The 23,499-nt window shown below is 41.2% G+C and overlaps 1 protein-coding gene across 2 annotated transcripts in view; it reads right to left on the bottom strand.

The window, feature by feature from the left end:
* The window catches only part of PCOLCE2 (procollagen C-endopeptidase enhancer 2), a 29,289-nt gene extending 6,476 nt beyond the window's left edge, over positions 1-22,813 (bottom strand). For both annotated transcript variants that reach the window (XR_010884968.1, XM_067301462.1), the window contains exons 1-6: positions 22,695-22,813; positions 21,982-22,090; positions 13,851-14,106; positions 11,888-12,012; positions 9,314-9,450; positions 3,728-3,882 (exon numbers count right to left, since the gene is read on the bottom strand). Coding sequence is in view for 1 of the 2 variants with exons in the window: in XM_067301462.1 (XP_067157563.1) it covers positions 3,728-3,882; positions 9,314-9,450; positions 11,888-12,012; positions 13,851-14,106; positions 21,982-22,090; positions 22,695-22,780 (868 nt within the window). In the remaining variant the exon portion in view is untranslated. The remainder of the gene's footprint in view (positions 1-3,727; positions 3,883-9,313; positions 9,451-11,887; positions 12,013-13,850; positions 14,107-21,981; positions 22,091-22,694) is intronic.
* Between the last annotated feature and the right edge of the window lie 686 nt (positions 22,814-23,499).

The raw sequence follows: 23,499 nt of genomic DNA, 5'->3' as shown, positions 1-23,499 counted from the left end.
TAACTAGATCTGGTATTGCAAGGGATGAACAGCAAAAGCTGACAATACCGCCCCTTCCGCCCCCCCCTTTCTTTCTGTCATCACCTCAAATTTTCTTCATTTCACATGTCTCAGCTACATATCTGTTCTAGTGGCCTTATATATTGGGATTTTGCAGAAAACGTGCATTTGATTGCAACGTGATCTTAAGTGTGCAGCTTTCTAGTGTTGTTACCTATTGCCGTATAGCCTTAATAGTACTTTTGAAGTATGGTAATGTTATAATACAGTAACATTTACTTCAGAGAGAGGGGGGTGGACTTTGATCTGAAATTACTGTACTGTGATGGAAGAGATCACAGTTCAAATTCGTGATTTAAAAAAAAAATTTTTTTATATCGCTTCATGACATAAAATTCCATATAATTTTTACTGCTGAAATTACTAAAAAGACGATATAATTGCCAAAGAGTCTACCTATTATTAGGGGCAGAATATCCTTAGCACGTTTTCTTCCTGAAACTGAATGCTTTGTCTGAAAACAAGTAAATACTTATTTTTTTTTTCCCTCCTTGACGTGGACACGGATGGTCTCTCCTTTACCCACCTAGCCATTTTCACATAACATGTTGGCACATGATATTTTTAAGGCTTTACACCCCTTTCAAATTTATTTGGAACTGGCCAATGAGGTCGCAATTACTGGAAAGACAGAGCTGAGAGACAGACAATCTACACAACCCTAATTTCCCAGAAAAGCTAAATTAGTTATGAAGAATATCCTTGCATTTTTTTAAATTTTCTTTAGAATGGAATATTTTACAAAAAACTTATTCAGCCTGTACTTTTTGAATAAGAGCTTCTGATCAATTTTCCAAACAGTTATTTGTATTTATACTTCTATTTTAAGGGAATGAATCAATTATTTTTATAATGTTTTGAGTTTCTGAGATTCAACTGAATGGCTGTGAAATTACTTTGTCTTCAGTTTTATGTCCATGGCTGTTAGAAGATCTGCATATTCACTGTTTTGCCTTTCAAACCCTAAGCTTAAAAATAGGACTCTATGCATTGATGTTTTCTTTTGGTCTTCATATTTGTTGGTATTAAGCTCTCTCAGAGAAATTCTTTAGAAAGTTCAATGTCTCCTATAAGGAAAAGTGGTACGGAGATGTTTGCTGCATCTCCGGAGGCAAAACTAGTCGTACTCCACTTGCTGTCTGCTCAGTCCTACAGTGAGATGTGTGCAGGCACCGAATGAGTACAGCTCTCCCTGCCACCACTTCCTTTGCCTTGAATTGTCTGCATAGCTCTTTCCTGCTGATGTGGATTTCTAAAATGTTTTTAATAATATGGTGAAGGCTTTTTTCTTTTCTGTTTTTTTTTAATAGTAGTGACTTCCATATAGAGTACAATGTAGTAATAATACGCCATATTCAGCTACTGAAACTTTAAACCAAATGTTTTTTTCAAATTATTATTTCAAATTACAGTTAACACTGCAAAGACATGACATTTAATTAGTTTTCCTATCTCATGGCATCAGTTGCCAGGTCAGTCAGATATTTTCTATCTCACTGCTATGTGCAGCACTGCAAAGCTAAGAATTAAATGTCCTTGGAGACTTCTAATTCAGTGTCCTTAGCAGGAAGGTAATAAATGTACCAGGCTGAGTCACAGGTGTATGCCAGTACGGTAGCTGCTAAAAATTTATTGAGGTGCTCTGATTTTCTAAATTTAAAACTGGGATTATGTGTTTAAAAAATACTCTTATTTTGTATCTTTGATTTGTATTTGTGCTAATACTTCGTGTTTTACTTCCGACTTTAGTGAATTTTGGTTGGTGAGAAACTTCACTGAGTGGTGAGTAAAAGTTGCCAGCGGTTTGTACAGCTGAGTAATGTGCTTTAGCAAAATACAGATTGGAGAAGATCTGAGTTAAAACTTTGGTTGCCTACCATTTTACATGTAGCTGGACTGATAGACAAATGTATGATTTGATCCAATGAAATAATTAAAAAAAAAAAACAGCTTTGCAACAATATGTGACTGTATTGGATTGCTCTTCATTACTTTCATTATTGTATTGAATATTTCAGGCTTTTACAGCACTTTGTTGTTTCTTCTAGTACTAATAGTTTTATGCAAGACATAGACTGAGGTCATTATTGAAAGGGCCTACTGAAGCTAAATGTTTTATTAATGCTTGGAGTTTTGTGCAAGTTTGAACAATTCTGATTTGCAAGATAATAAGCTAAGTCTGTTTGAACTGGACATATTTGACTGCAAGTGATTTGATTCATCAGAAATTGAGCCAAACTGCACTGTGGGATTTTTTCATATATAACTACGCTATGTGGAGTTGACCAGTTACTGAAAGGATTTCTTATTTCTGCTGCCTAATAGGTTCTCCTTTTGAGTACCTTCCCTCTGTTGTCCTCTCTCTGAGACGACTTTGCTTTTTTTTCTTTTTATTTTTTTATTATCTAACATTGATAGTGTCACAATAATTGATCTAGAATTAATTATTAAAGTACATCTCTTTTGCATGTATACCTGCCTCCACACACACACACCCCCCTAGATGACATAGAGCAAAACAGCAGGGCAAAACCCTGAATGCAGATCTTGCAGTATGAGACATCTGGCAACCTGCATTAGTTTAGACCAAGTTTTGGAAGTAATAACTTTGCTAGGAAGTGCTTTATAGTGAAGAGTAGCTGTACTGTGTATTATTAGAGTACCAGTCACATCAGAATGATTTATAGTTCATTATGATTTCACTTTTATAATGCTTATTTTCACCTATTTTAAATATCTTTCATGATCAGTATTTAAGCACCACAGCTTCTTGCTTTCCTGCTGACAGGCCAGTGTTGTCCTGACATTTGATATGTTTTAAATACAAATCAGGGCATGTGTTGCAAAAACATCATAAATAATTTGGTTTTGTGCTATAACTGTATCTTAAATCTCTCTCGTTCAGGTTATGGAAATCAGAAGATTTATCCTTTCAGTATCTCACTAATGAGGTAATTTTTGCCAAGGCCTGCAGAGGAATTCCCCTCTGATCTTTCATATAAACTGTCTAGTCTTAAATATTAAAGAAAACTTATTTTTAGTATGACATATTTCTTTATAAATTCCAGTCCCTGATAATTTTTGGCTAAATATAATTCTAAGTGTGTCATGTTGACAGGATGTTGACAGGATCTAAAGAGGGCTCAGGTGGCTTCCGTACCAATTTTGCTTTAGCTTAATAACTAGATGAAGAAAAACATGGTCAGATTTTTACATACTCATTTGTATATAAGAAATAGTTCCTTTAAAAATCTAAACAAAACTATTTTCCTGCAATATTTAGGGCTTCTTATACAAAAGAATTTTGCTCATCTGTTGTACTATTGAATTATCATGGTGAAAGATGTTTGCTAACTGCCAGAAAATGAGCAGAGATAGGAAAATTCTTTCAGCTACAGTGAGTAAAGGCTTTCTTTGCGTTTTCTACCAGTTACCGCTACAGTGAACTCCAGCCTGGAGAGTTTTCCTTTTGATTGTGTTAAGTAGATTCTACGTGCTCCCTTGAGTACATTAATTTTCATTTATTCCCTCAACATCTGAAATACTAACAAACCACAAACTGTATATTTTTTTAAATACACTTTCTATTATATTTTTCTGTACCCCTCTTCCTTGCCCTGGAATAATTTATTTTTCTGACATATGAAATAAAGCCAGTAAAACTTACTTGTTGTAGCAGGGACTGTTGTTGTAGTAGGTGGAACTGTGGTTGTGGGTAATTTTTTTGGTCTGAATTTGTAATGGCCAATAAAACCATCAGCTGTTAAACTTAGATCAGACAAAAACTGAATGAGCAACTCATTTCTCTCAGATAGAATAGGCCTGAAACAGAAAAACAAAACAAAACATTTCCATTGTTTTGAATGTCAAAGCCAAAAGGTGTTAATGTCATTCTTGTAACAAAATAGAGATAGCTTCACTTTTAGTCTAAATGCAGTATCTGCCCCTAGACTAATACTGAAATGCATGTTTGTAAGCGTATCGACACTAACAGCGTCACTGACAATGCTGTATATGGATATTCCCCTGAGAAACCTCATCAGGATGACAGTACACATAAGAGTAAGCATGCACGTGAGTGCAGGCAGAGTTGGTACCTTTTGAGGCTGAATAATCTGTGTCAGACACTGGTGTTCTGTCTGTGAAGCTCTTTCTGTTGAACCCTATAAACCTCTGATTCCTGAAGGGTTATGTCAGTATAAATATCTTTAAATACTTCTGTGTGACTTCTGCAGAACCATGGAACAGAAGGGGCTATTTAATACAACGGGAAACTATCTTAAAAAAAATCCTCAATACGTAGCAGAGGTGAGTAAATGGTCTTTTAAATTTTTGTTAAATGAAAACATATTGCACATCTGGAAGGCCTGGAGAAAATGAATTCAACGTTCAATTCTGGAATTCTTTGACAATAACAGTAAAAAAAAAAAAAAAAAAGTGTTTTGGGTTGTCGCTACTTTTGAGGGCTCAGCCTTTGTCAGTTGGAGACAATTGGATATTTGTTACCAAGCCTTTAAAGAGCTAATGGCATTATTTTGTTAGAATTTGAAATGTCATAAAAAAACCCTGTTCAGTGTGTTAGTTCTCAGTTCATAAACTGAGTAGTACCTACTATGACTCTGACTGCCCTCTGGATACAGATGTAGTGCAATGAGAATTCTTACATGACTATTTTACTGTTAGAAGAAATCTGTGGTGTGCAAGTCTAGCAAACCAACGCTTCTTTCTTTTGAGCGTTTCACAGACCTTGTCTCAACATTCATTAAGAGTTATTAACACATCTTTTTCAAACAAAAGAACAGTTTTGGGGAAGAGGAGGAAAGAGAAATATTGATAGAGGGAAAAGAATCATTGTGAGTAGAGAAGAAAATAGCAAGTGGCTATAAAATGTAGTTTTATTAAAATGACTATCCTTCCCTTCCAGGAAATCCTGACAGAATTCATGAGCCTTGAGCACATGTTCTTCAAGCACTTAACTGAGCCTTTAAAATAAAACCTGTGATTACCTCCCAGTTTTTTCGGCAGGTATTTCAGGAATCATTTTACTGTGATGGTTGCAAGTCTGACATAACCAAAAGTAAGTGCGTGATTAAATGGAATTCTGCAGATTTACAGATGCTTCTCCAGTTGCCCAGATTGTGCTGTTCCTGCCGCAGCAGTGCCACAGGCTGTGGAATTAGGAGGGCCCTGATCATTAGCAGTATGAAAGCTTTGCCTGCCTGCTGAGCCCCGGGAGAAAACACCACAACAAGTACTGAAAAATATCTGCCCGAGTCTCTGTATCCTGTCTATTTTTAAAAGGCTTTTTGTTTCAGGGCCAGGGTTTTTGGGGGGTAATTATCTCTTAATAAATTGTGATTATTCTGTATATTTTTCATTTATATATGGTAGTCATTGTATTTATGAATCAGGTAGGTGGTTACACTATATGCTTGCTCGCCTACAATAAGATCTGAAGTATAAGGCAAAAGATTCATCTCTGCAACCACCAAATGAGTTCAAGGTATCCACTTTAATCCTCCTCCTGAAAGCGTACTGTTTCCGTTACAGAATGTCGTGTGACTTTGTTTGTAACTGCTGGTTAATGAGTTCCACCTTGCTTAATTACTGTGCCAGACTTGCAACTGGTATTCTGTATAGAAGACCCATTTGATAATTCAGTTTACGCTCTACTGTTTCTGGCTCTCCTCTAACACTGGTCTTGTCCTTATTGTTTTTTTGTACGGAGCTGGTAAATTTTGAGGGGAATTCTGCAGAGCTAGTAGAAAATCCATGAGAGCTGTACTTTTTTCCCCTCTCACTACGTATTACTCTGCAAAGGACAGTGAGTCTGATAAAGTTATGTATTGGATTTCTGTTTAGGAAGCAATATTATGCTAAAAATGGCTTTCAGGACACTTACAATGTTCTGTAACAGGAAATCTCATCTCCAAGCCATGTGCCGTGGGTCTAAATCCAGTCTTCTGCCTTTATTTGCCTACTGCACAAAATTGATACTAAAATGTCTGTTTTGAAGCCCACTGGGGCTTTGGCAAACCAATTCACAGCTTTGACATGATGTGGGGATAGATGCTCAGCCACAGCTGAGAGGTAGTTTAGGAAGCTACTTTTGGTTGCCTCTCAGGGATTAACTGGTCCTTTTTTTGCACTGCCCTGTCAATCTAGGACCTGTCAGCCAAGACTAGAGCCTGACACAGTTCAACAAGTACTTACACAGCTGGGCTAGGTCTCAGCTGGAAAGAGGCAAGTCCCATGGACTCAAAGCCACCAGCCTCATTTGTAAAAGGTGTTATTAGCTGCTGCCTTCTGAGAACCAAGGGCAAGACAAGATCTTGTGCTGTTTAGTTCTTGGCTCAGGTAGAAAAGGTCTGAAATGTCACAACCTACATATATAGAGAATCAGACTAGGCTCTTTAATCATGCTTCTGGCTTAAACTCTGTCTAACTAGGAAACAAGTCCATTTGCTCCAGCTGTGGATCTGACTTCCATACAACAGAATACCAGTGGAAGGAACTGAAGGTTGTTGCATGGAACATCACTGGTTAAAAGTTTCTGATGCAAGATTCAGTTTTGTTTTTAAGTAGCTTGAAAGCAAATTGTTCTACAGTAACAGTTCAGCTCTAAGAAACAGATGTACAAAGTCACGGTGAGGTTCTCATACTCTGCTTATCAATGGGATCTCTCTACCTCATGGTAAAGCATTATGTAACTAACCTTCGTCATCTGGTTGCTTTTTTTTTTAATCCCCGCTAAAGGGAGAGGAGTGTGTGCAATGGAATTCCTTTTCGGAGGGTGTTTCTACTTCAGGTGATGGTGATTTATTGTCTAATACACAGATGCTTACAACATTCAGGGGAAAGAAAAGCACCACCCATTTGGAGACCCCTTCAGTCCACCTGCAGCCACTCCAAGTGGCACAGCACTGCAAGGCAACAATTCATCTTAGTTTTCAGGTAAAACTCTAAGCTGCAAAATATTAAGTCACTTTGTTGTAAATATATACGTGAGGCAAAAAAGGAGAAGTTGTGAATGTTGTTTGGCAAAAGGGGTGTGGGGGGGTAAACGTTAGGGTGTTCAAACCCACTTCCTTGCCTTGCAGACTCCTTAATATTAACTCTGCCTTGTGCATTCTCACTCCATCTCACAGCCTTTCGGCTGGAGGCAACACAGAATGATACTACTTCCGCTAGTGAAGTTTTTCCTGCAAATAAGGAAATGATTATGTATGTAACTACACTAGAATTTAGTCTCTTTGTATCATTAATTTATGGCCTGAATTATCTAGAGCTTAACAATCTCACCCGTAAGACTTGGCTGGTGTCAGTATCTTTTTATAGAGCAGCTTTTTCAACTTTACTACAAGGGGCCACTGAATTTAAGCAGGGAAAGAAATGTCTTTACATAGAGTGTTACAAACTAAAAAGCAAAAGCATAACTCCAGACCCAAAGCCTAAGGTGGCTGAAGGGAACTGAAGTTAAATATAGTTCAGGTGAAATCCTACCCTCAATTAAGTCCATGCCAAACTTCAAAGAATTTCCATAGGGCTAAGCTTACTCTATTTCTAGCACTGTCATGCTAATAAGTAATGATTAAAAATAGCTGGTGAAAGAAAGCATCTTCATTCTGTGATTTTACATATGAAAAGTCTCTCAGGTATGTAGCTGCTGCTTGGAGAAGAAGAGTCTGTTTAGAGTCCTACAGAATGTCTGCCTCCCCTTTAGTCTCCTGAGGGTATAATACGTAATCTTAAGAAAACAAACAACCAAAAAACAACCCCACAGTAAATCTCAGTGTAGCAAACTATTCGTGTAAAGACTGTATGAGGCTTATACCTCCTCCCTCCTATACCACAACTAATTCCTCTTGGGAATCAAACTAGCTGTCACTTCTGAGACTTAAGTCTATTCACATACCTCCATGATTTTTTTTTAAGCTTGTATTTCTTGAAACAAAAATCCCCTTCCTCTTCTAAAGCTATTCAGCTCTAAGATGCTGGATGGGAGAGGAACAATGGGAAAGCAGAACTAAAAATTACTGGCCTCACCTAAAAAAAAAAACTTTACATGTTTTTTTGGAATAATTAAGTTCTACTATTGCCAGACTTGTTTATATAATTACAGTGCCATTGCCTGTCTCTTTTCTGGCTGAGTGCATTTAACTAGAGACAGCTTTTCATTAGAGCTGTATTATTGGATGCTTCAAGTCTGCAGTTGCCTTTTTTTCTTTTCTGTTGGGGAATGCAATGGCTGTGCAGAAAAGATTTTTTTTTTTTTAAGAGAATTTTTTTTTAGTTCTTGGTGTAAAGATAAATATGACATTTCTGTTCAGAATTAAATAAAACTGCATGTTCATATCACAAATTTTTGTTCAAACATAACTGATAATATGTGGGTGTTGTCTTGATGATAAGAGGCTTACAGACTATTAAGGGAGAAAAAGATTGTCTACAGTTGAACTGTGATCTAGTCATTATAATGAACTAATAGTGTTGGGGGAAAAATAGTATAGGGTTAAAAAAATGGCAACTTGTTCATCTAAAAGTATTCAAACTCAGTTACTAAATTAATAGGGGCAGAAACACCTTCCGTCTCACTGCCTTGTGGTTCTTGGGTTCCTCCTAGGTTGTGGGATTGTACCCCGAGTGTCCAGACACTCTGTTGTTCACGTACACCCTGGCAGCAAGTTGATAGCAAAGCTGCTGAAAGCCTGCGGAACTCCCCAGCACGCTCGGGAAAGCAGCCTGTGCCACGAGAGGACAAGGCTCGGCACAGATGGAAGAGATGGTGAGCAGTGATGCAAGGAGCAGGTAGGGAACCAGCAGAAGGGATGTAGCTGAGGGGGAAACAGAGTCAAATAAAGACAGTAAAGAACCAAGAGACTAGAGAGTTTAATTGGATCCTTGTACTTCGGCATCTATAATCAATCGCTTATTATATCAACTATAATAAGTGATGTTAGTGTTCAGCTATAGCATTAACACTAGTATTATTAAACAGTGCTCTAATGAGGCTTGAGGCACAGGACAGAAAAGAGCATAGGTTGGAGCCAAGACTAGTCATGGAGGGAAAGAGAAAAGAGGGAAAACCTAAGGAGAGACAAGATACTAAATGGCTCCTAAAAGTTCAGCTGGAGGTAGAAAATGTCATATTAAATTTAGGAAAAAAAAAATTTTTTTCAAAAGCCTAATACAGAACTGTTAGCAAAATGACACACAGTTGTTGCAAAGCTCATAATCCAGGAAAGCTACTTACGCGGGTGGACTGTCTCCACAGTATTTCCCAATTCTTTTAGCATCATTGATTTCCCCACCATTAAACACTGCGACATAGTCATATCTGCAGTAGTTGTCTCTTTCCACATCAAACTTCTCAAACTTTAACTCTATTAGCTGCAGGAAAAGTGCAAGTATCTTATTAAGGCTTTGACATGTAGAGTTTATTAGTACTTCTTATATTAAGTGACCTTCTAATAAGAAGTAATAGGTTGATTTTACCTTCAATAAAGGAAAAGTTCTTAACCCTCTTAATTGTGGAGTAAGGTATTTTAATCCACATCATTTTTCTCCAGAAAATAGTTCAAAATGTGACCCTAATATTCTATAAAACATTCTGAACTCAGATCTATGCAATTAACTTCTGATAAAGTTATCTTCATGAATGGATGACAAATGAATAACAGTTGTTAGGTGTTATGCTGCTTTCTAGGTAACTGTAATTTAAATCTAAACCAAAGAAACAAGGGCTTCTACAGCCATTGTATCATCCTGGATATGCTACAGTAAAAAGCAAAGGTGCTGTTTTCTAATGAGGTAGGTAAGAGTCATTTCACTGGCTTCACTAAGACCAGGTTTTGAATCACTGTTCTGTGGCTGTAAATGTATATTTACTTGATGTAGAAATAAAAAGTCAGGAACAAAAATATTATCAGAAAGAAAATCAGTAAAGAATAAGATGTAAAAACAAGAGAAAAAGTAAATAGTTAAAGGATTCGTGTTTCCATACCTAAATTTTATGGCTTTACAAGTGGTAATTAAGAATTAGCATAACTCTGCTATTTCTAGTGCTAATCTTATTTTTCTCTAGTATGACCTGTATTTATAGACCCTTCTACTCATGAAAGAAAAGCAATGGGCAGGCAAATGTAAATGGAATTTACTAGTCTGAAAATAAGTCCTACAATATGATTCTATTGGTGTGTGTACCAAGGAAGGAAATCCCAATATAACCTAATGCACAACTGAAACAGAGCTAGTATATGCATTTAGGTTTTTCTTTTACATGAAGCACAACAGTACATAAAATCACCTTCCCATAAACAGCACAAATGAGACCTGAATGACAACACTGAATTGTGTTGACTGTAGATGTGCAGGATTTCTCTTTAAAGGTTTGTCTCAAGCAAAGATATTAAATCTTTTAAGATTGTACGAAGAAAGAGGAGATCTTTATACATCACTGACACATTATTTGGTTGATTTGACCTTGTTCTACATGCAAAATAAAGGAAGCCAGTTATCACCTGACGTCTCAGTTTTGCCTGGATATACTTATGTGCTATTCAGATGTATGTGTAATGCATCATTTTGTTTCTCATTAAGCATGAGTAATTTGGGGGGAAGAGAGGAAACTTACAGAACAGGGACTTGATTTCAGTGATGAGTACCAAGCTTGTTTCAAAAACCTTGCCATCATGATGAAAAGAGGCAATATAAATGGAAGTACTCATCTGAATAATAGGCTTGCTATCAAAAAAGATGATATAAAAAGTAGTAATGTAACTGGGAGCAGAAACGTGGAATTTTCCATATGCAGGAAAAGCAGCAGAACATTGTATCTATTTTGCTATTGTTTATTAGTGCACTTTGCACTAAAAAAAAATTAAAATCTCATGATAGAATAGAAGCATCTCAGCATGATAAGGAGCGCCTCCATCTTCTGAAATAAAAGTAATTATTCATTTATATTAGAAACAAAAGGGTGTCTTGTTTTACTGCTCACACAAAGGGAAGTGGAGACATTTGCCAAAGTTTGGGTCAAAATGAAGAGTTGTTCACTCTTACAGGTAAACTTGGAGAGAGATGCTTGTTCACTGCTTTCTCAAAACTTGCTTTTGTCACTCTCAAAACTCTGCCTCATTTTTATGCAAACAACCACTATTGCAGTATATCAAGAACATATATATTCAGACACAACTTATGCAACAGGATCTTTACAGGTATAGAATAATGCCTTTATTTTTTATGCTTATATAGCCTTGTCTTAAATCTTCTCTGCAAGCTTGGGAAAAGTTTTTAGGCTCATCTAGAGATATTTGGAAAGAACAAAAGTAAGTTGCAGTTTACAGATAAGGGTTTTTTTAAATTGCTGCCTATCTATAGGATTGTTAAATGAGCTGTATCTAGCAAGTAAGGAATGTGGATTAAAGAGGAATACAGGAAAGACTAAGCTGACATACAGCTTCAGTTCAAGGGAGAAAATATCTTGGTAAATGGAAAAGCATGAAAGATCTGAAGAATACATTTATCTGGGGCAGCTATTTTATTTGGAGGATTATGGTCATGAGCAGAAGATTAAGAAGAAAGTCTTACTGAGATGTAGAAGAATTTAAAAAGCTGAACATGCTTAAGGAAACCAACCTACCAAACATACTTGAGGTCACAGATAATCATTCCTTGGACTTACCCAACTTTAAATTTCAGCCATATAATATTTTTGTTGTTTCAATGCAATACAATCACAAGGTGCTAGCAGGTTGTTAATAATACATACATTCTTGCAGGTAATGACCATTTTTAGAACACAGGCACGACAAGGGTAGAAAATTACCTGGTTCTTTGGGGCTACAATGTGCCAGGAGCACGTGACTCCTGCTGGATAATCTCGATCCGGCCAGTTGGGAGTTTGAAAGGACCCAGAAGGCTTCTCCAGTCGTCCCCCACAGTACTGATCCCCTAGAAATACAAATACATTATGCAAACCAAAATGCAGAAGGAATGCTGTAATTCGCGTAATGCGGTTGTTTACTGAGGCCACATCCTCCTCTACTGAACATCCCAACAACATGTTCTGTGTGCAGGTTTCTGCTGTCTGGAAAGCACCCCCAGCCTCCAGTTGTTCCAGTCTGTTTGGATACAAAGGATTTTTAGAGATTTCCTGCATACCCCTCCTGAAAAATCCGTTTAATATGAAACAACTTGACTACTTTTGCTTCATCTTTGAACAGAAATGCAATGTTTGCTAATGATGCCAACATACCTCAAACAATGTTTACTAATTACTAGTTGGAAGTCCAGCTAGCCTTATGCATTTGTTCATGGGGAAGGGGCTCCATAATAAGTAATAAGATTAATTTATTCCAAGACTGCAAGATGTTTCTAGTTTTCAGATTCTTTGGGTAAAAGAATAGAAGAAAGGTTTGTGACTTGTGAAAGGAGCTGCTATTGCTGCTATCCTTGGAAAGCAAGGAATCAGCTGGAAATGAATTCCAGCAAATTTTTTAATGTCAGCCCAGGCTACGTATGTCCTTCTCCCAGTCCCAAATTACAAATCTACATCACATATGTAATCCTTGTTTATAATATGATTGTGAAACCTCTTTATTTTGGTAACTTTATCAGGTCACAGTTGTCTAATACAACTTTCAAAAAGTTATCAACACACTGATATAAGTGGAAAAACTAATAAATTATTTAATGTCTGGACCTGTCTAGTCTGGTATCATGCTAATAGTGAAAACACTGAAAAAAGTGAATTAGCAGGGCTAGAACCTAGTGATATGACCCCCAATACCATCTCCCAGGCTCTAGCAGTTCACAGCCTGAGTGAAAGGTGATGCCTTTGTGTTTAATAATCCCTACTAGATTTTTCTTTCATACATTTTTCTAATTATTTTTAAACCAATGTAGAAATTCACAATCCATGATGTCCCATGGCACAGCACTCCACAGCTTAACAGCTCACTGAGAAAAATCACCGTCTACTTTCCTTTGCAGCCATGTCCTCCTCTGGTTTTTATATTAGAAGAGACAGTGACTGTCTACTTCCCATTCACTTTCTTGTGATTTTGGAGCCTTCTCCTACATCCCCCTTGATCTTCTCTTTTCCAGCATGAAGAAGTCCAGCTGGTCTTCATGTAGAAGATGTTCTTTAACTCTAATTCTATTTGTTGTCTCTGATTGCTTTTGCTAGTTTTATTATTTTCTGTTTTGAGATGGGAATACCAGAATGGCACACTGTATTCAAGATGTAAATCCATTATGGATTTACAATGTCATAATAATCTTTTTTGCTTTGGTGTTTATTCCCTTTTTAAAAAAAATTTAAGCTTCTGTTTGTTTTTTTGACACCTATTGAGCACTGGATTGATGTTTCCGTCAACTATTGTTTTCCTAAACTATTTTAACCCTTAGATCTTATTCCTAAGTGGTAATAGTCAATTCAGAGCCTGCTGCAGTGCACATGAGGTTAGGATGTTTTCTCCCTATTTGTAACATTCATCTACATTGAATTTCATCTGCCATTTTATTGATTAGCTATTACAATATCGCTGCTAGTTGCGGTCCTTCTGCAACTCCTACAGTAGTTAGCCTTCCTCTTTATGACTTTGATTAACTGCATATTATTGGCAAATGCCTTTACTTTGCTATCTGCTAAACCAGATATTTAATGAATATATTGAACAGCACAATCTCTAATATCTCTGGTATCACAAATTCTTAAGCATTCACGTAGCTCTCCATAGAGCTGTACAGTTATATTTATCTTCAGCACATACGTAATTGCCAGTTACCTCTTTCATGTGGTTCCGCTGCAGAAAACTTAGCAATGAATCCACTTCCAGCGGTATTAGCATCTGAAGTCATCTGCACCAGCATTTTGTTGCTGCTGGATACAAGGGCACCCGGCTTCACTGTGCCACAGAACCTGCCGATGCGCTGTCCGTTGGCATGGCCGTTGTACACGTCCACAAAATCGTATCGGCACAAGTTGTCACTTTCCAGGTCTAAATATCTAAAAGACAGAACCACCACTTTGCCTTCTGGGACCTGCAGAGGGAGTCAGAGAGAGAGATGCATCTTAAAGCATGACTGACACCACCCATCTATCTGATCCAGCTACTTGCACGTGTATTTTCCTGTCCTTCACCTCTTGCCAGTTAAGCTCTTTTTGCAACTGTACTCCAGACAGAGTGTTTTTTAAAATCATCTTGAGCCAATCATAAAAATAAGCTCTGGCCTCTCTGGTGCCAGTATCTTCCTCCTGGTCCACAGCTCCCTCTGCGCAGGCTGGCGTAGCTGCTTACCACGGGCTCGCCTCCCCGCTCAGCTTGGCGTGCTCCTCAAAGGCACGTTCTCCTGCAAGTACTCCGCCAGCCGCACAGCTCCCCCGCACAGACCGAGGTTAGCAGAATCAAATTACTATGATTCTTTTAAACAAGCAACTTTGAATTTAGACCAAATGAAATTGCCCCTCTTATCTTGCTGACTTGTGTCATATGGTATCACAATTTGAAGGATTTTTTTATTTACTGACACACAATGTACATTTATAAATAAAATTGGAAGCTTTATCACTAATGCTGTACAACCTTAATATTTAGCTGTTGGAGAGAGGGCATTTAGCTTGAAAGGTGCAGTGAAACAGGAACATTTGAAAGAATACGTAAAACCATAAACAGAGAGTTCAAAAGAACCATGAGTGGGTATCTTCAATACAGAAAAGAGTTTTGTTTTCTAAAATATCTGAGGAACTGTAAGACAGAGCAAATCTTACATCTTTGCATCTGTGGACATCGTGAAGGAGGCAAGATTCCCGGGAATGATGTAAATTAAGAGACTATAATAGCTCACAAGGAGCAGAATGTTTCCTGGGACAGCATTATAGACTTGCAAGCTCTAAGAGCATAAGCTGCACACTGAGAAGTGAAAACTATTAAAACAGAATGTTTCAATACTGTGCAACAGGGTGGGAAGAAGCGAAACGGTATCTTAAAGCGTGGAGGGACACTGGACAGGCAGAGTGTAATTACCTGTGTTCGATTCATAGACTGCTAGAGTGGTTACCAATTAAAATAATTGCAGCTCTTCTATTTTACTGAGACACGGCTATTATTTTCTGCTTTAAATATATAATGCACACTTAATATAGCTGCAGTGAGTTGATGTTTAAGCCACATTATTTAAGAGTACATGATTTTTTCCTTCCGTAACAGTGATTCATTATAAAACACCAGTTTGAGATGAACTAGAACTAAACAGTTCCCATATGTAACTGTCAAACAGCATTTGAATTTTGTGACTCAGTTGTTAAAAATGCTGTGTCACGTATAGGGCATGCTAAAGCCTGAGGTGATCTCGTAACCTGCAGAAGAGGCTGGTACGGGCAGCGCCAGCTCCTCCGCGTTGTAGTGAAAAACACACCGGCAACGTGCTGAAGTTTCTCTTTCGTGCAGCTGCTTTTACGTCGAGTGCCGGTACGGATCCTGCAGCAGCACGGCCTTTGGCACGGCTGCTCCAGCCTGCCCGGGGCCCCCGCGCGCACTGGGGCGACGAGCCGCGCTGCACTTCATCTTGCTGGGCCGAGCACACTTTCAAAATATTCCCCTTAATCCTTGTTCAGATTTCTCTCCAAAAACGCACTCGGTTCTCCTGAGCTGCTGTGCCTTATTACTGCTACGGCACCAAACCCACAAAACTCCTCACCCAGGAATCCCAAAGCACAATGACTGTTTTAGAAAACCTTAAAGCCAGGAGTTAGGTTTAGCTCTCATGCTACTGCAGTGAACAAGCCCTGTAGCTGGTTCGGAAAATTAACCCATGGTCTGTTTAGTCAGGATAAGGCCACCACAGACACACGCACATACTGTGAAATATTCTGTGAAAGCAGTACGATTCCTTCAATCACTGCTCTCCTAACTAAATCTCTTCTTTTTGCAGTCACTGTCTTTCGGTCTGAATCACTAAGAGGCATTAAGACATGGTTATTTTAACAGAAAAAGAGCTAAGAGGAATTTGGGATTCATGTCAGAAGACCTGAATGTTATTTATGATTATATGACAAACTATGTGACCTGACAGATTAAAATTCAGAAATGATGGCTGTAAAGTTAGTCATATAAAGCCACAGTTAGGCAGTTAAATAAAAGCAGCTTTTTTTTTTCCAGAAGTAGCAAACAGCTGTATGTAAAATAACATTAGCTGTTTTGGGTCAGGAACACTTGTTGTTTGTACGTTTGTACAACACCTAGTACAACAGGATCCAAATGAGGTGACCTTTAAAGATTATCATGTTTTAATGATTTAATACAGGCAGAGCAGTTATGCCTAAAGTTTAGATTATCCAACATTTTCCATTATAAACAACTGTTTTCAGTGCCCTGCAACTTTTCCACTATTTACCCGTCTGAGAAAGTTCCCCCTTTTCCATCGACTGTTTCTGGAAGTTCAGCAAAAAAATTGTTCTATCACATTAAATTAAAAATAAGCAGTTTTGTCAGCGCTCGCGAGATTTCCCCTATTTCCTCAGCCTCGGTTGCTTCTTTGAAGCCACCTAGTCCCCCGCAGCGTTTGGGAGGGACGCTGCGCTGCGGCGCGAGAGCGGCCGGTGCCGGGGCGAGAAGCAGGCTTTCCGCTGTCCCTCTCAACGTGCCTCGCGTCCAGCCACGCTGTCCTCCCTCACCGGCGCCGTGCTCGCGGCTGCGTCGAGGCAGCGTGGCTCTGCCCCGGCCTCGGCGCTCAGTCCTGCGCTCGGGCTGCCGCCGCGGGGCAGCAGGAACCCGGGCGCTCGCGGGTCCGGAGGGGAGCGATGGCAAAGCGCCCGACCCCAAACCGCCAGGTGACCGTTCGTTCGAGTCTTGGGTTTTTCATTTCTTGTATGAATAATTCTAGCTGGTGCTGATGCTTCCTTCTCCTCTCTCCAGCACTGTGTTATGCTATATTACATTATATAATTATCTTTTAATATCTTGTTTTAATCTCTAGCTTCTACTAATTCAGACTACTTGATCTTGGTCAAGACTGTTCCCTATAAACATCCTAAGTTTTTCTTCGTGACATTTTGTGAGGAAACGCTTGGAAACATTTTGCCCTGTGGTGGTGACTGTTCACCAAAGAGCCTGGTCCAGACCTCAGTCAGCAGCGCAGCGCAGCGCTGGCCCACGCGCAGGTGAAGCTGGGCAGATAAGTCACACACAGAAATGTGCAAACCGGGTCCCTTAGTTGCAGCCGCTATTTACTGTCACTGTTTTCTAAAAAACAATGTTATTACTTAGTAAAATAACATCTGTGATTACTCACTAAAATAGTGAAAGTGTTCCCCCATGCTAAATCAGTCAGGAGCTTGTGCTCTAACCGGGTTACGTGCGAGTGCCGACAGCAGAGGCCGCCCGCCCCGCTTCGCAGCTGCTCCCGAGGATCCCACCCCGCGCGCACGCAGCTTGGCAAAACAATGCTTCTCTTCCACCAGGACCATGCCTTTTTTTTAATCTGGAAAAGTAATGCGTTAAAAGCTGCCAGTGTTTATCCTAGGACAGTTAGAACATTGTTCCATGAGAAACACAGGGGAGAACGCAAAGGCCTGCATGACTCAGTTCTGTTTACTTTGGGCTGCGTCCGAGCCTGATGCGGTAAGAAGATGTGATACCTCAGAGGAGGAATTGGAAGAAGTCGTAGCTCTGTTCTTGAGAAATGAAAAGAGGAGGGAGTCAAAGGAAGAATATGCGATGCCTCCCCTGCAGGGCGTGCCTTATTTTTCTGTTTTATCCCTGCAGCTGGCATCTTGCAAGGCCAGAGCCTTCGTAGCTTCTGCCCCTCCTGGTCACTCCGAGAGTGACAGACCGGTACTTGCCCTTTGCTGCCCTGTCCTTTCTCATTTGGGCTCTGTGCACCTCTTCAGGCTCAGATATTATGACACTAAGCGCCTGTGAAAGATGTCACTTCTTTTCGTGAACTTGCATTACTCCCATTGGCAGCTAAAGAAAAATAGAGTCCCCAAATATTTTTGGAGAGTTGTTCTAGAGCATAATTCCCTAAAAACATCCATTTAGATTATTAGCTTCTTAGAAAGGGCATGCTTATTTTATGTACACAACCCATGACAAAATAAGGTCCCGATATATTTGTCTGTTATCATTCTTAGCAGATATTTTATGTAATATTAATCACAGTTCACTTACGTTTGAGGTGGTGTCTTTTATTGTTATTCTGACTCAAAATGAAGCCTATTCATGAGTGCACCTCTTTCAGTTTCTGGGGAGGATTCCCAAACTGTCCCACTTTTCCAAATTATTTGTTTGAGTGTTTGTTTGGAAAATAGTATTTTGATGGGGAAAACCCCTGAAACACCAAGTTTTTGAAAAAATATTTTGGCTTATTTTTAAACCTATATTGTAAATGTTTAATATCAAAATGCTGATTGTATGTTTTCCCATAACAGTCCTGGGTAGACTTGAAAAATATATCAGCTACCTGCAAGCTGAACATACTCATTCTCTCTACTGAGAATAAACGAGAATGATATTTGGAGTGGGAAGAAACACAGTTCCTGCCTAGTCCATTGTCCCCTAGCTCCATCCTCTCCAGCCATAAAAGAACCATTTTTAAAATTCATACCAGCTTGCTCTCCCTGGTGAAGGCACTAGCTCATGTTCAGCTATCCCTTTTCTGTCCATGCAGCTGTGGGTAAAGATCTGCTCTTTTCTGGAAGGGCAGTTTCACAACTATATGGGGAAGTGAATGCCTAAAATTTTGAGAAAATGATTTAAAACATTTCACTTCCCCGGGGCAGATCCCCAACTCCACTGACAATTTTTAAAACCCTGCTTATTGTCAGCAAACCTGCCAGAATGCAGCTCTTGAACCTACAAACTAAATAACCTTACATAACGCTGACAGTCTTCAGTATTATTTTTGCACATAAAGTATGTTAGACTTTTATGAGAACTACACGGTTTGCCAGAAAAACACAGTACAGTGATCCAGCTTCTGGGACTATTTGACACATTTATGTGAGGTGGTGACCAAGAAGGATTACAGAGTATTAAAAGTAAATGTATATGATATATTTTAGATAAAACTATATACATTACTATAGGAAAGGAAATAGCTGTACAAATGACTTCTTAGCAAAGCCAACTAAAAGCTGCTGGGTAGTCTGCCAAGGTTGTAATATAACCACAAACATGTGCTGAACACTTCTTAGAGCCCTTAGAATAGAGAAGCTGTTTTCTTTAGCCAGCTGAAAAAGTCCCAGTCTCTTGAAATAACAGAACCATAATTGAGTTAGAGAGACTCTTCTAGCATGAGCAAATCAGTTGGGAGGATTTCAGCTGATACCTGAATGCTACATTGCTTTATCTGTACTACCCATAATGTTTTCTAAAGCCATTTTTATTCCAAAGAACTATTTAGCTGTCACTCTGCCTCAGTGTGAATTTCTCCTGTAGATGATGAGATTTTCTATATCAGAAAACAGCAGCTTCGTGCTTCTAATGGCCCAGAAAGAAAGTGAATCAATGTCTCTTCCAGTCTTGCAGACCTGTCTGATTGCACGTTAGGCTGAGCGTATTGAGTAAGGTGCTCACACCCCTTGGCTAAAACTGACAGGCCAGAAGGGTTAGTCCCCTTCGAAGATCAGCTGCTAAATGAGGATGCCTAACATAAGGCATATTTCTTCATGGCACATAACTCAGTTTCTTACTTAGATGCTACTGCAAGAGATACTGATCCATGCTTCAGTATCCGATCACAGGATTTTGCTGTTTAAATTCAGGCTAGCCAGCGCCCTTGAGCGTACTGCTTCGAATCAGTCTCTTTCTACAGAGGGCGCAGGTTGAGTCTTGCAGGTTTTGATAGTCCTCCGCTGCTTTCCCTAAATCCTTCCTACACATCGAAAAGACAAAGGACTTCTCCACAATTCACAGGGAAAAAACATCAACTGGCAGGTTGAGTCTTGCAGGTTTTGATAGTCCTCCGCTGCTTTCCCTAAATCCTTCCTACACATTGAAAAGACAAGGGAGTTCTCCACAATTCACAGGGAAAAAACATCACCTTGGCTTAGTGACTGGTGATGTAGACCAGGGGTTGAATGAGGCGGGGGGCACAAGAAGCCCTGGCTGCCGCAGAGGCGTGCAGCCCTTCCCGGGCTTTGGGCGAGCTGGGGGGAACAGGTGTCCATCAGCAGGAAAGCGGGAGCGAGGGTGACCATGAAACGCCAAAGGCCCTTGAGTTCCCGCGGGGTCAATGGAGCACGAGTGCAGGCGCAGCTCTGCCACGGTTTTGTGGGAAGGCTGCTCACAGCCGTGCCAGGCTAACCTGGATGCTCGGATCTCGTTGCCGACGGCAGCATCAGCTCTGCAGTGAAAGTACACTCTATGGCTGTTTAAATACAGTCAATTGTCCTCTTCTCCCTCCCCCCCAAATATAAGATGAAGGGCAGACCAGTAGGATTCTTCAGTGCACGCTTCCATTTTTAAGCCAAATTTTGTAATGGTAAAAACTTTATGCTGTTATCACCAAAATGATTATTTCCTTCCAGATTCAGTTTTGAGCTTCTGAAGATATAATACTAATTTGTACTGGTAAGCTAACTTTGTTATTATTCCTTTGGTTTAAGGCATGCTTGTTTTATTCCAAATGGAATTTGTGTCTGCTCCTCAGACTGCAGGATGGGCCAGCAGCAACTGCTGTAATCTCAGCCCCTTCAGACAGATAAGCATACACTACATTTCAAATCATACTCTTCTGGGTAAAGGCACTCACAGGCAGCCTCTAACCTGGCCTTACGGTAATGCAGCACAAAGGTGCAGAAAGCCACTGCTGCAGCTTCGCTGGCACCCATCAGATAAAACGCCTCAGATGCCATCTCTTGTTTGGCAGGAGTCATTTTAACAGAACGCTGTAAGCAGATCAGTGTCCCCCCCGTTGCGTCCCCCTCTCTATAGCAGCAGGAGACGATTACCCTGTGACATCCTCTTCTACTGCCACCACCTATGCTGTGGTGCCGTCTGTGAATGAAGGTTGTCTAGTGATCACTGCAACACACAGGCTTTTATTTTCTACTTTCTTACACTTCTTTCTTTTTCCGTAAAGCCCATATTCTAGGCCTGAAAGTTGGAGAATCTACTGAATTGTGCCATTTTGGAAGGGAATTTGGAGGGTCACTTTGGAAGGCTTAATTTGTGCGGATTTGAGGAAAAGTAAAATCATTAATTAAAATCTTTCTGAGTCTGTGGATGACAACACATCCAGCACTGAAGATGTGTTTAGTCCTAGTTGTTTAATGGAGTGTTTGCTCATTCACTTCTGCTCTTGGTGGCTACAAGTCTCTGCTCTACAGCCTCATCTCAGCATCAAAATATACCATACACGTAAGGTCATTTATAGAAGTAACAACACTTTTCTACTGCTTTGTCACCTTGCTGCTTGACAAACTCCGGAGGTACTGGCCAGCACAACAGTGCTATGAGCACTACAATAGTACAGTCAAACATTTCTTGAATTTCTGTTTTTGTTTGAAACTTTTCCTGTGACTTATTACCAACAAATTAGCTATTCCTGATTTGTTTTAAATTTACCCACACCTCAAACCTTTAGTTAAATGCTTTTGGTCAAATTAACTATTGATTTCTGTAGTGACTAGAAAGGTAAATGTTTCCTTTCAAGAGGTTTGATTTTAAAAAATTAGAGGTGTAAGTCAATGAAATATTTGCTTCTGACAGTAGACAAGGTCAGCTCTATAGTTTGCACATTTCAGCCACTATTGTCACATTAAAGTAACCCTAAAAAGCTCAATGTAGTTCAGCTGCTGTTAAGTTATTGAATTTATTATTGCACATATCTGTTATCCCGTATAAAACACTGGCATTAACAAGAAGTAGCTCTTCATTGCCTTCAGCACTGATTGGTGATATTAAGAGTTCTTACTGTGATTTTCCAAGTGCATTTGCTGTTTGGAGGGTAGACTCCAGGAAATCCTTCACTCCCAATGAACCCCGACTCTCCAGATACAACTCCTCCACATGCAAACGTAGGCCTGAGAATAACAGAAAAAAAGAGTGCTTAATTTCTAAATATATTGCATTTAGTCTTTGTATGATAGCAAAGAGGCATTGGCTGCCTGATAAAATACTTAAAAAATCCAGCTATTTGTAAACAAATGTTTCTTTACCAAGTTAATTTCATTACTGATATAAAACGTGCCATTTAATGCACAAAGTTGGGTGTAGAGAGGAAGCAACTACTCAGACCTTAATCCCGGGTTCACACAGGCTATTACCCTTCCCCCTTTTCAACGCCCAAGAAGGTGCAGCGGTGTGCTATAAAAAACCTGACACGTAAAATAAAAAGCAATAATTCAAAAGTTATCGGCAAGGAGAAACTGTGAAGCCCGGCCTGCCGCAGCCTGCAACGCGCTGGGTTCGGGGGCTCGGGGAGCCCCCGCCGCCCGCGCTGTCTCCCGCGGCGCAGCGCGGCGGGGCCGCACCGCACCGCACCGCACCGCCCGCGTGCGCGGCGCCGGGCCGGGCCGGGCCGGGCCGGGCCGGGCCGGGCCGGGGAACCCCGCGCGGGGCGCGCAGCCACCGCGGGGGCGCCGCCGCCCCCCCGCCCCCCCGTCGGCGCTGCGCGGGCGGCGGTACCTGTGCGGGGGGGCCGCGGGCCGCGCCGCCAGCGCCAGCGGCAGCAGCAGCAGCAGCGGCAGCAGCGGGAGGGCGGCGGGCGGCATCTCCGGGCGGCGGCGGCGGCGGCGGCGGCGGGGCAGGGCGCGGACCGCTCCTCCGGCTGCCGCCTCCGCTCCGGCGCCGGCCGTGTGTGCCCGGCGGCCGGGCAGGGGGAGAGGCCTCGCCGCCCCCCGCCCTCCCGAGCCGGAGCCGGCCCCGGGGAGGGCCGCAACGCCCGCCGCGGACCCGGCGCTGCGCTGCCAGGCGCGGCCGCGCCGCCCGCCCCGTCCGCCCCGCCGGGGCCGCCCCGGGACCGCGGGCCGGGCCGGCCGGGCCCCTCCCGGCGCGGGGCCGCCGCAGCGCCCGGCCCCGGCCCCGGCCCCGGCCCCGGCCCCGGCGCGCAGCTGCGCCCGCCGCCGCCCCCCGCGGCCCCGAGCGGGCGGGAGCCGGTCACGGGCTGCGCGGCTGCGGCGGCGCCTCGGAAGGCGACGCGGCTTGGCAAGGTCTGCTTTGCTCCGGGCAAAGCGGCGGTGCTTCGCTTTGCTCGGCACTCGGCAGGCCCGGCCCGTTTCGGTAGCCCTTTCCTCTCGCCGAGCGGGGAAGGTAGTTTTTAAAGCGCGGCAGCAGAGCGCACGGGAATACAGCGTAACCTTTGTGCCTTGGTAGGATTTGGGGCCAAAGTTGATGGGCCGAGAAAAGTAATGAAAAATGAAGTCAGTATTCTTGTTGTACACGAGAAAACTTGCCATTTTAGAAAATGTTTACTGAAACCACATTACTAGAG

This window comes from Apteryx mantelli, chromosome 9, assembly GCF_036417845.1.
Source record: "Apteryx mantelli isolate bAptMan1 chromosome 9, bAptMan1.hap1, whole genome shotgun sequence".
Classification (NCBI taxonomy): Eukaryota; Metazoa; Chordata; class Aves; order Apterygiformes; family Apterygidae; genus Apteryx; species Apteryx mantelli.
The sequence above is the reverse complement of the archived record's forward strand: the minus strand, read 5'-3'. Positions and strand labels throughout refer to the sequence as shown.